This window comes from Nuphar pumila, chromosome 9 (assembly GCF_984573655.1).
Source record: "Nuphar pumila chromosome 9, dmNupPumi1.hap1.1, whole genome shotgun sequence".
NCBI classification, from domain to species: Eukaryota; Viridiplantae; Streptophyta; class Magnoliopsida; order Nymphaeales; family Nymphaeaceae; genus Nuphar; species Nuphar pumila.
In genome coordinates, this window is record NC_143257.1 from 27,490,438 (window position 1) to 27,503,443 (window position 13,006).

The 13,006-nt window shown below is 39.7% G+C and overlaps 1 protein-coding gene across 6 annotated transcripts in view; it reads left to right on the forward strand.

Moving 5' to 3' along the window:
• The window catches only part of LOC149828524 (isochorismate synthase 2, chloroplastic-like), a 239,968-nt gene that overhangs the window by 82,712 nt on the left and 144,250 nt on the right, over nucleotides 1-13,006 (forward strand). For 5 of the 6 annotated variants that reach the window (XM_090017628.1, XM_090017632.1, XM_090017629.1 and 2 more), the window contains exons 5-8: nucleotides 714-830; nucleotides 912-1,061; nucleotides 6,496-6,570; nucleotides 6,668-6,736. In XM_090017628.1, the coding sequence (XP_089873754.1) occupies nucleotides 714-830; nucleotides 912-1,061; nucleotides 6,496-6,570; nucleotides 6,668-6,736 (411 nt within the window). The remainder of the gene's footprint in view (nucleotides 1-713; nucleotides 831-911; nucleotides 1,062-6,495; nucleotides 6,571-6,667; nucleotides 6,737-13,006) is intronic. The other variant, XM_090017631.1, reaches the window with a different exon arrangement.

Genomic DNA, 13,006 nt, shown 5'->3' on the forward strand with positions numbered 1-13,006 from the left:
TTGAGGTCGCCGGCGGCGACGGTCGCTAGTGGCCACAGAGGAAAGAGAGAAGGCGAGGTGGCTGACGACTTTGTTTGCCGGCGACAGCAGCCGCGGGGGGGACGAGAGGAGACAGTGGGGTTTGCGAGAAGGGCCGTCGGCGCAAGGAGAGCGAGGAGGAGGAGAAGAGAAGGGAGGTGTGCCCCCCTTCCCTTCCTGCCATGCTCTTAAAGAGCTTGGGGGAGGCGACAACCGGGGAAACCCTCAAGGGGTTTCCTTATCCTGCCGAGGAGGGTGGAACGGCATGAGTGGGGGGGGGGGGGGGGCGTACAGGGGAGAGGGTTTGTTTTTAAACAAATCCTCCCCTGCGTCGGATTTTAAAAACCCCAACGAGGGCGGGCCTGGGTCGGGTCCCGACCCGACTCGGGTCCGATATATATATATATATATATATATATATATATATATATATATATATATATATATATATATATATATATATATTAAAGTGGGTTTTACAACTAAAGACCCAGTGTTCATTCTCATCTTGCTTATACTACACAAGCTGCTTATAGCTTGGCTTGCTCAGCAGACATGACAAGCCCAAACGAACTTCATGTGAGCCCAACCATGCTAAGCTGCAAGCACATCTGATCATTTGCCAGATCTAGATACAGCACCCAGTCTCATATGAATCCTTGATATGTTTTAATTAACTCCTAACTGAGTAACAGGTGGAGATCAATGAACTTGAAGGGAGTTCTATATTGGTGACTACAATTGCATGGGATGAAACCCTTCTTTGGACATGGGAGAAGGCCATGGACTCTGCTCAAGCAACTTTATGCCAGGTCTTAATGTTAATCTGAATGAAACTGATTGCTGTGGTGTTAAACTGCTCTTTGCATAATGTATGTTATATTGTCGTGCAGATCTCATCATCCATTTCAGGATTCTGTAAAGAAGAACCAACCATAGTTCTAGGCATAAATCATATGCCAGATCAGGCATCCTGGGAAGTGACTGTGAAGAATGCACTGAAGGCAATAAATAACACAAGCTTCAATTTCAGGCTTCATAAGGTATTTCTTACTTTATTTATTGTAACAGTATGGTCCTGTTTTTTGGGGAAAGGACTCTGTGATATCTTATTTTTCTGGTTATGTTAAATAAGTTTACTCACTGTGACCTCAAACAAGTATGAAATAGATCATATTAGAATACCGCCAAAATTTGTAGGCTATTGGGCAGTGTACCTTTTACCTTTTATCCCAAAGTTATCTTTGTCATTTCATAAACTACTAGCCCTATTTGCCCTTAAACAACCCAATTTACCTCACCTCCAAATTTGATTCATACTGACCTATAGCTCTTTTACCCGAACCTGTTTTTCTGTGACTGTCGGAATACAGTTCTGTCACAGAACAAACCAGTAGAGTATACCTAATTTCACCCACCTAAACCTCACCTAAAACCACCAAAAAATTTCAGAACCTAGCCAAGACACCTGTAGAAGGTAGATGAGATGCGCAGAAACCTAGGTAGAGAGAGATAGATAGATGAGATGCACAAAAACCTAGGTAGAGAGAGAGAGAGAGAGAGAGAGACGACTGCAAAAATAAGAGAACTCGTTATTTTAAGACTCCTGAGATAGAATAGTTATTTTAGATACCTGTTTATCTGAAGAAGTATTTAATTTTTGAATTGCTAGTCAATGTTTTACTCGTTCTAATTCTTTTGAAACTACATGCTTAGAGTAAACTCTATGGGTAGACTCATTCTAGAGAGAATCGGGTAGTTTAATTGGTATACCTGTTTACCTGTAAGATTTCTTGACTTGTGATTGTCTGTTTTGCATGCTTATCCTTTTGAAATTGCATACTTAATGTAAACTTTGTGAATAGACTCATTTTTGGAGAGAAACCCACTGCAATTACTATTATAACCGAACCTTAAGGCATGTATGGTATAAATTTGACGAGAGGTCATGGAGTACCTTGAAGTGGGAAATCAACACTTTATTGATATAGATGAGATAATGTCGGCCTCCACAGGCCAATTGCCCAAAGAGCAATACATGTCATGTATGAACCAAAAGAATTATAAAACATTATATTGTTACCCTCTTATCGTAGTCGTACCTCTAGGAAGGTACGATCGTACTTTTGGACAAATACGTCCCATGTGTGTTACGATGGTTGGATGAGAAGGTTATAGCAACCTTGATGCGTGCATTTAGCACAATGCTGAGATCACATAAATGGTGACAACTCGCCTTCACAGGCAAGATGCTCGAGTGGGTCTAATAGACCAGAGCATGTAGGATGGGGCGGCGGTTAAGAAACCCCCGTCGTACTCATTCGACCTTCACGGTTCATCAAGGGAGAGGATGGATGGTACAAAAACTCCGATGGACAGGTTGTTAACAACCACCCCACGAGCAAAAGACTCGGCTTTCCCAGTCATCGAAGTTAGGGGAAATGGGATTACCATAAATTATCCTAGGTGGTAATTCCCAGGTACTTCTGCAGAAGTTGGATGCATCTATGGGCCACGAATGCCTTTGGGGATTTACTCTCTTGGTCACTGACCGTCCCCTTAGGAGCGGACTCAGTCAGCCATCCGTGTTAATGAAAACACCTAACATAATAAACCCCCGGATCGGTCTCGGCTGTTTCTACGTTTCGCGTCTGTGCGTACCCACAAGCCAGTTAATATCAGAACTTAAAAAATATCTTTTTGAATAAGTTGTAGATGATTGAGACTTACACTGCTTGAAATGCTTCAAATAACAACTCTTTGCACATATTACACTTGTTAGAATAAATTACAATCGTATTGATTGTTTTAATATCATAATTGCTTATCTCATTAATGTCCTGCTTTATTTTCATTCTACTTATCTGTTCGTGCACCTACTGGTTTGTTATGAAACTGACCCATTTCATGGGCAGGTGAGGAGTAGGACTTCACAGACGGCCGATGGCGTGGTGCAATATGGCTCAAGATTTATCTTCTTTCTGCTGGCGGCTTGACTCTGAGTCTTTTTGAGTTTTTCTTTAGATTATTGAACTTTGGGAAGATGCTCATTTTGTAATAAACTGCAGTTTTTTAATCTATTTCCTTATTTCCTCAATTACATTAAGTTGTGGTTTATGTGAATGATGGTTTTTCAGCTAACGTACCCAGGATTTGTTGACTTGTGCTCCTTTCTAAATGTCTTTCGCTGTCGATTTTAAAAGTAAAAACTTTAAATCTTTGAAAGGTATTTCGATAATGTTTTCAGAATCACAAGTCGAAATTTTGGGGCGTTACACCAAAGGTTATGAGCAAACATCATACAATTATAGATACAGATTCCATCAAGGCATTCCAGCATTTTAGAAAGAGAATAATGACTATGAAACTATTTTGGCTGTATTGTTTCTGCTTTGGAAAATTATATAAATACCCTTGGTGATGTACAATTTATGTAACCATGTGGAAGTTCTCAATGCAAAAATCCAGTGAACTTGTCATATATTTATTCAAGGCTGAGGAATTTGACTTGCAGTATTTGTGTGTTTGTGCCTAGTTTTCAATGTGTATCTCTGATAACAATTCAGCTCCTGAAGTCATCAGAATTTCAGTGTGCAGGGTTGTATGTGTACATGCATGGATATACAATATGTTTATCATATAGTGATTCAGATTGTCCTTGGAGTCTTGGACACAATTCCCCCAAGCTTATGCCTTGCTGCGCGTGTCGCGTCCGCTGCGCCCCTCCTCTACTGAGCTAACAGAGAGAAGAGAGCAGGGAGGGGCTACGCCCCTCCATTGTCGTAACAGAAGGGTGCTCTTCTACGTCGATTCAAAAGAGGGAGTGGGCAGGAGGGCTTTGCCCTCTTGCGCCTGTCGATAGAGAGAAGGGCCGGAGGTGTTTCGACGATGGTGGCATCGTATGGTGAGGCCCGACTCGGGGATGGCTACCGAAGGAGGCCCGATGAGGGTGTCAGTCACGACAAAGGGAAATCGAGAGGAAGATAGACGACAGAGATAGAGACGAAGGGTGCGTACTTGAGGAGGGGGGGAAAACTTGTGCACCGACGAGAGGAAGAAGATGAGGGGGACGAGAGGGCTCTCTTGTGGAAGCCGGCGTGAGGAGGGGGAAGACAAGGGGGGAAAAAGCAGAGGGAGGAGTCGGGTGAGCAAGGTTTCTGCTGAGAGGGAGCCCGGAGTTGGAAGGGGATTCCCGGCGTTGAGCAGGGCCTCCGACAAAGGGCTCGGGTCGGGGGGTTGGAGGTGTTGCAGTCAGGGAGAGAGAAAGAGTGTAGGGAAGGGAGGGGTTTTCCTCTTTTCGCAAAGAAGACCCCCCCCCCCAGTTGGGTTTAAATAAAAAGCATAGGGGGGCGGGGGGGGGGAGAACCCGAATCCGGGTTGGATCCATTTGGATCCAACCACAAATTTTTTTTTGAAAAGAACACGGGTCTTACAGCTACAACAACTGAGGTCGTGTGGTTGCAATCCTTATAAATATGAGAGGTGATGTTTCAGAACCTTCAAAGTTGTGCTGTGATAACAAGAGTACCATATATATAGCCAACAATCATATATTCCATAAACAAACAAAGCACATCGAAATGGATTGTCACTACGTTCGGGATGAACACTTGAAGGGAACGATTGATTTACCATATGTTCCGTCCGAATTTCAAATTGCAAACCTTTTTACCAAAGCTCTTCATCTACCTCGTTTTCTTTTTCTTCTTCACAAACTTTCGGTGATCTCACCGTAAGTTTGATGGGGAGTGTTAAAATATATTGTATAGATCATATATATTTTTGTCTGTATAAACCGAAATACCCATTAGGGGTATTTCAGTAAATTCACGTTGTAATAGGGATCAGCCTATAGGGCCTTTTTTTTCTTTTTTTTTTTGTTTTTGTATTTTTTATGGTTGTGGGGGCTAGCCCAACATCTAGTTGGGCTTTCCCCACTCTACCTTTTGTTTGGTTATAAATAAGGGTTTTCCCCTTGTATTCCATAATGTTTTTCTAAGCATTTTGTGTGAAATAATAAATCTATATTTTTTACATTGTTGCTCTGTTGCGAGTTGTTATTTTTGTGTATCTCTTTTGTGAGATTGTAATTGGTCCATTAGAGACCTTGTGTTTGTGCACTTTTGTGACCCTTTGTTGGCATTGTGTTTGTGCACATCTTGTTTTATTTCATTTCAGGATCACCACCAATAGTTCACACGAATGCTTGGATCTCCAAAATCACAACTATGATCCCACGTGCACAAACAAGGAGCTTAGTATTACCAAGCCCTGATACCATGTAAGGAAAAGGGAGTCTCCAACAAAGTCCACCAATGAACCAAAATGGACATACAAAAGAGCCTCAAAAGAGTCACACACAAAACCCACAAAGAAGTTCACAATAGAGAACTCACAAAGTAAAAAATATAGATTTTATTGAGGCACAAATATTGTAGAAGCATACATACAAAATAAGGGGGATCACCCCCTTTTATATACAAAAGAGGTGGCTCATAGAGCCATTGGAGCCAGTCCAACGGTTGGACTAGCTCCAATGGCTAGAAGCCTGCAGTCAACACTGAGTTGACTGTTCAAAACTGAAAAAGAAAGAAAAAATACAAAATACAAAATACAAAATACAAAAAAGGTGTATATACAGAAAATATATATATATATATACATATATATATATATAAATGTATTTAATACATACACACATATATCTATATTTTATCTCTCTCTCTCTCTCTATATATCTATCTATCTATCTATCTATCTATATATATATATATACATTTTAGCATCTTCTACATCCACAAACAGCACAGAACAAATATCTGAGTTCACACACTACAATATCAGGTCCACATAAATCTGTTACAACAGTCGGTACACAACAAATATCCCAAAACTAGTTTATATCAGCAATAAAGTACCTAAAAATACCTTAAAACTCAGTTAAATCTGATTTTTAGGGCTCAATGAAGCCTTCGAGAATGAAGCCTTCGCTGCCTTTTGAATGCTCCCTCAGTATCCCCTCTCTAGTGCCAGGCTCTGATACGATATTGAGCAAAGAGATCCCAAAGCACTAGAGAAGAGGAATGAGAAAAAGAAGGAATAGAGCACTCAAGTGTTAGGGTTTTCATGTCCTCAAAAGAATGAGAGTATACAACATAAAGGGGTCGATCCCCCTTTGCTACATGACACAAATATTTGACTAAGGCCCCTAATGCTTACAAAAATTCCCCTCAATAATAAACATGTATACACAGCTATGAGGGTAGCACAGATACATGTAATATGACATTCTTTAACAAAGCATACAATTACAAAAATGTGTATGTAATGTTGAGCATACAATTACAAACATGTGTATGTAATGTTGCATAAATAACGACATATATAGTAGTCACAACAAAGTTTGGATTGTTTTTCTTTATTTTTGTTTGTGCTTTTTAAGGGATGTGCTAAAAAATTTACAGTGTTATAACTCAGGTTGTTCTTGCACGGAGCAGCAGAGTTCATACTAATGCTGCTATTGATCCTTTATCATTGTTAACTAGTCTGCAGGTACTATTATCTTATTTGATGCTGAAATTGTTACGGCTCCTTTGCTTTAAATAAAATATGTTCCTTTTAAACTATCTCATTATTTTTATCTTAACAGAATGAAGGCCAAAATTTTTATCAGTTCTGTATCCAACCGCTTCATTCACCAGCATTTATTGGAAACACAGTATGTAGAATTAGACCTTTGTGATATCCTATTGCTTCTTTTTGTTGCAGAACCTATGACAGTTATGGTGAATTCAATGCCTTCCTGTGATAATTAGTCTAATCAAAGTCATCTCACTGTGGGTCAAAGGCCTTTATATTGTACATTGTATTCCTTAAACTCGTAATTGACTAAAAATAGAAGAATGGACCTTGGCTAGAGAGCAGCTGGGTTGATCCACGGCTTAAAGTGCATTGACAAATAGCAAGTTTCCATGTCAATCTTCTTTCATTTTACTCAGATTATTCATCTTCTCTGCTTTATACAAACGCTGTAACACAAATTCCTGTTTGGGAGATGGACCTTCTTTTAACATGGCCAAATGTATTGGTCGAGATCATCACATAGCCCCTTCAATAAGAGGGAAAACATTAACAGCTTTCCGGTTATTGATGGTTTCCTTTATCAACATTTCCACTTCACTCCTACTGTTGTCACAAGGTGGAGTTTAAGAGCAAATGCTGAGTGAGGGCCTCAGATAGGAATTTGAATAATTTATACATGAAGTTCTAGGAAACTGTTAAATTATGTAATCAAATCATGTATATAAGGTAATACATATACATATATTAATATATATGTATATGTATCTACTTATTATATATATAAAATATATATTTCTATTATTTAGCCGTAGGGGTAGTTTAGTCTTTTTCTCATTTTTGCACATATTCATTTCTTGAATATGTATTGTATTTTTTCCCTTTTTATTTTTCTCCTTTTTCTTTTTTGTACCCTTTGTACCTTGTACCTTGTACCTTGGGGGGCCACCACTAGTCGTTGGGCCCCTCCAACGACTATGTGGGAGCCCCTCCAAGGGTCTCTCCAAGCCCTATATAAATGGCCCTCCTCCATTGTATTTTTTAAGGCTTTGGGATTATAGCCCAAGCTTGTGTTAGTGGAACTTACTTTTGGGTTCGTATTTGTGCATTTGTGAGTTTGTGTTGTGCATTGTATGCACAAGTGTTTCAAGTGTTCTTGTTGGGCGTTTGTATACGTATTTATTTCCAAGAATATTGTAATATTGTTCGTAGTATCTTGTTGGAGATACTTTCACATGGTATCAGAGCCTCGTTTGAAGGAGGATCATGTGTTTCTTCTCTTTTGAAGTGCCTCGAAAAACATGCCTTCAAGCTATTGAAGTTTGGAGTGGATCATCCCCTTCGAGCAATATTTTAGAAGCCTCTTTTGTCAAGAAAGAGTTGAAAGGCCTTTGAGATACGTATTGTTTTTTATAATCTCTCATCTCTAATTGGTGAAAAAGACTCCCATTTCTCTCTTGGGTTCAAACTCAATGGGTCCAACTATTATGTTTGGGCCGGTAACATGGAAGCTCACATCAAAGAAAAAGGGCTTTGAGGCTATGTCCAAGGCTCGATTCCCGAACCGGAACCCAAGATAACTTTAATAGAAGGAGGAGAGATAAAGATTCTTGAAGGAGATGAAAGAACCAAGGCCCTTGAAGAATATACGAAAAAGCATGAAGAATTTAAAAATCCTCTCTTGGATATTTTCATCCGTAGAAACGAGAATCAATGCAAATATCATAAAGTTCAAGAAGGCTTCTCAAGCATGGGAATATCTTGAGAAGATGTATACCTCTAGGGATTTATCCCATAAATACTATCTCCAAAAGAGGGCGCTAACGCTTCAACAAGGAGAAATGTCTATTAGAGAGTACTTTGTCGAGCTCTCTTGTATTTGGGATGAGCTTGCTATGCTCGAACCCAAATGGAGTGGTGAAGCCATAGAGCTTCGTCACAAACAATTGGAAGAAGATAGATTTTTTAATTTTTTGAATGAGCTTAGGCCCGAATTCGACCAATTCGATCTTCTCTTTTATCGGCTTTTTCTTCTCCCCCTCTTGAAGATGTATTAACTAAATTAAGTGGGGAAGAAACTCGGATGAGTATAAGCAAAAATACCCTAAGTGTATTAGCCATACCTTCAATTAATGAAGATAATGAAGGTGTAAATGCTGTTTCAAGACCGGGAAACAACTTAAAGACATACAAGCCTCCTCATTTCAAAAACCAAAATCCAAGTGGACAAGGAGGAAGGAGGGACTATAGCAAGCTTACTTGCTACTTTTGTAAGGAACCAGGTGTAAACACCCCAAATTTTTCAAAATTTTATAAATATTTCATTTTTACCCCTGATCCCCATTTTCTGAGTAAATTAAGTCAGTTTTAATCAAAATTCCAGTTTATTTCTCGGATTTTACTGGAATCAAATCCATTTTCTATATCTAACTCGATTTAGGATCCGGATTCAGTGTCAAAATCCGATTCTGAGCCCCGTTATCCAATTTTCAAGATTTGAATTACAAAAATACCAAAATAATTTCCGAAAGGCTCAGACAGTCGATCCGATGTCCATTTGGATTTGATGCTCTGTATTTCTCGATTCAAGATTAAAAACTCGAATATTTCCTCAAAATCTGGATCCAAAAACCCGTTTTCTGAAGAAAATTTCAAATGATAACCCCAAATTCTCAGAAAACCCCTCTTTTGTAAATATTTCTCAAAAATACAAAAAATAGTTTTAAATCCCTTATTTTCCCATAGTTTTAGAGTTTTATTTCAAAAATACCAAAAAATATAGAAAAAGAACAAACCAAAAAATTCAAAATCAAAAAGAAAAAAAATACAAAAAAAATATGGTTTAAACCCTTTTGAAACCTGTTTTTAACTAAAACCCCCTTTAGAAAGAACCCTTTTTAAAACAATTATTGCTTTGTAAATTTCTAAAGTGGAGGGACCCCTGCTGAAAGTGCCCAACGGTTTCTTCCTGAGCACAAGGGATCGAAGGGAGGAAGACCTTCGATCGGCTGCTCCCACCTTAGCCATCCGATCCCCAACTTTCTTGCTCTCTTCCTGACCCTTCTTCTCCCTCTATAAAAACAAGCGTCTGGTGGAGGGGAGGGCTTCGATCGTTAATCCATTACCTCCATCCATTTGTCACCTCTCCACATCGCGTTTTCCACTCCCGCGCCATTCTCTTCCCATCAGAATCCTTCTCCTCTCAACCTCCCTCTGATCTTTCCTGAAGTGGCTGAAGGAAGCCCTCCTCCCTCCTTCAGAACCTGACAAAAACTGAGGATTTCGGCAGACAACAACAAATTCTTCAGAATCGCCTTCTTCCCTTCCTCTATAATCAATCAAAAGAGATCCGGTCCCTGCGATAACAAGGTAAGAACCACTTCTCTCTTTCGTTTTTCTCTCGATTTCTTTTTTTTTTGTTTTTGTTTTGCCCCATTTTGAAGCACCATGGTAGCATTGATTTGCCTCTAGCAAACCAATCTACCTCTCGTGCAACAGTAACAAAACAACTATGTTCCAACATTTTCTTCCTCTTCATGCTTCATTCATGCTACGATTTCTGGGCTCAGGCTGTTGGATTCTATAATCCGACAGGATTCATCCGAATCCCAGTCCAGATCTCCTGCTAAATGTTGTTCCCATGTTAATTTTCCGGCGAATTTTTGGATTTCCCATTCAAGCTATTGTTTCTATTTTGGAATTTGATTCTCCTGTTTGTCATTAAATTTTGGCCTTCATTAAACGCATCAGACGCGTGTTCTCGTTGATCGTCATTGTTCCCATTCTTGTTATTATCTCGTATCCATCTCGATTTGGAGAGATACTGGTTTCCCCTGCTTCATACGGTATCATGTCTGTGTTTTTATCTCTGTGCATTTCTGGCAATTAGACGCACCTAAGCAAGAGACCTGCTGAACAAGGGTCTCACATTTCAGCATGATCGTTATGTGGTCTGATTTTATTTTCTTCTGGAATATTTTGAATAGCTTATCTGATTTGCCGTATAGATGAATATGGTTTGTCGGGAAAGCCAGTTTGACAGTCGCATTGTTGAAAATATGAGTATCCTCGTGTTAGCTGGGAAGCTCTCCATTATTCACCATAAGGCATCGAGGCTTCATTCCTGTATTAATATAGCAACGCCCATCTTGGGTAACAGATATGCTGGGTTTTTCACCATTTTTGCTTAGTTTCTTAAATGCATTTAAGTCACTAAGTCACGATGGTGATTTCAATTTTTGGCCAATGTTCTGGAGCCCTTCTCATAAAAAGGATAACGATGGTGAGGAGAAACGAATTGATCCACAGAGACCGATTTGCAGAGGATACTGTCAAAACTCCAGAACATACGTGTAACGCCCCGAAATTTTAACCCAGATTTTTGAGGATTTTTTTTTTTAAAACGGAAACAACAAATGATTACAGGGTTAAGTATTTCAGAACGATACAGGAAAGTAAAAGCAAACCACACCATTTATTCTTATTTCAAAAATAATAGAATCAGAGTTTTCACATCATGAGTCTCAAAATAAAATTGTCCAATCCCAAAGAAAGTAGGACCGCCAGGGAACAAGTAGATCAAGTCTTGGTCAGCGCCTCATCCTGCGTCGCTCATAGAACTACTCTGTGCCTGAAAATAATAAAAATTATAGGAATTAGACTACCACGTCTAAGTAGGAAAACTGTACTCTAAATGCAGGTATGTCATGAATCTAGTATGTGATGTGTGAATCTTTCAGCTTATTAAAAATCACACAAAGTAGAGTATGCATCAGCAGTAACCGACATATATCTAAACAGGCATGCAGATTATACAGCAGTTATAATTAAGCAATTTAAACATTTCATGCAACGACAACAATTAAACAAGTAAGGCATTAGAACATGTTATGCAACATAATAATTAAACAAGTATTTAAGCAATTAACCATTTTATGCATCACAATGACAGTCATGCAATCATTCGTGTAGCAGTCCCAATACGGATTTGATTATCTCATGTCTACTCATTTCAGGGCGTCATTTAATCACAAATTCAGAACATGCTGGAAGAATATAAACCGGTCTCACTAGTATCTCCACTCGCGGTGATACCTAACATGTACTAATTTATGTTTATCTTGTCTTATCCCGTGGGTACACACGGGCCGAGGCAACCATCACAGAAAAGAACGTTCGGGGGTATGTTATTCAAAGGTGTTTTATTAACCCGAACATTCTAACTGTGACTGAAATCCCAAGGGAGCGATCAGTGACCGAGAGAAACTCCCAAAGGCCAAAACCAGAACAGGATGCATCCCTAACTTCATGCGATAATGAGCTTTCTTTCTTAACTGACACACATACCCGGATGCACTCAACACCAAACAATAAAAGTACTGAACTCCTACCATTTTCCGGCGAGGGTGTTGCGGCATCCACTGGAGGGGTCGGTCGGCCTGGGCAGCACCACCACCGGCGAGGTCGGCTCTTCACGGCAAGGCCTCGAGCTGCGGCTTGGGATTGGAGGGAGCTTCGAGGTTTAGAAAGGTAGAAAAGAGTGAGAGAGAGAGAATGGGACAGAGAGAGAGGGAGAAGAAAGGGTTCGGGTCCCCCTTTGTAGGTGGGTGACCTTCCAAAAAGGAAGGAAGCCCGGCGGCTGCGGGGTGCTCCCCCAACTCCCCATCCCCTTTCGTGTTAGGGTTCAGTTGAACCCTAACACCCGATATATCGGGGGAGAAGGTTTCCCCACCCACCCTTTGCATTTTTTTTATCGGGTTGCCCCCCCCTATTTTTTTTTTCTAACCTCCACTTGTTTCCTTTTTGCAGGGTGTGGGCCGGGTCCGGGTCCGGGTCCGAACCGCGACCCGAGACGCTGGACCCGGTAGTGATTTGGATTCGGGAAGTTAAAAACGTGGATCCGGGTTGCGTGACTAATAGTGGATCCATGGGTTGTATCCACTTGGGTCCAACGATGGATTCGACAAGTTTATTTTCTATTATACTTTAATGCCCATATATATATATATTTTCTTTTTGGACTCGGGTAACGGATCCTAGGCCCAAATCATGCTAATTATAAAATTTTTACATAAAGTTTCTAGGTAATTGTATAAAATTTGCGATTATTACAATACGTCTGCCTATTTAAGTGTCCTTTCTTCTCTTTCTCCTATAATGTTAAAGGCCATCAAATTTTCCATTTATTTCCCCTTTTAATTTCTTTTATTTCTATATTGATCTGCCAGAAGTTGATCTTGTCATTTAATTTCATTAGCATTAACTTAGCTTTCATTTCCCTGCTTTGTTGTCTTCTCCTTTTCGCATATTGATTTCTTATTTTTAGTTTAATTATCCATTGCAGTTGATTTCTTATTTGCATTATTAATCTCCTACGCTTATTCTGATTCCCAATTTATATATATGACTT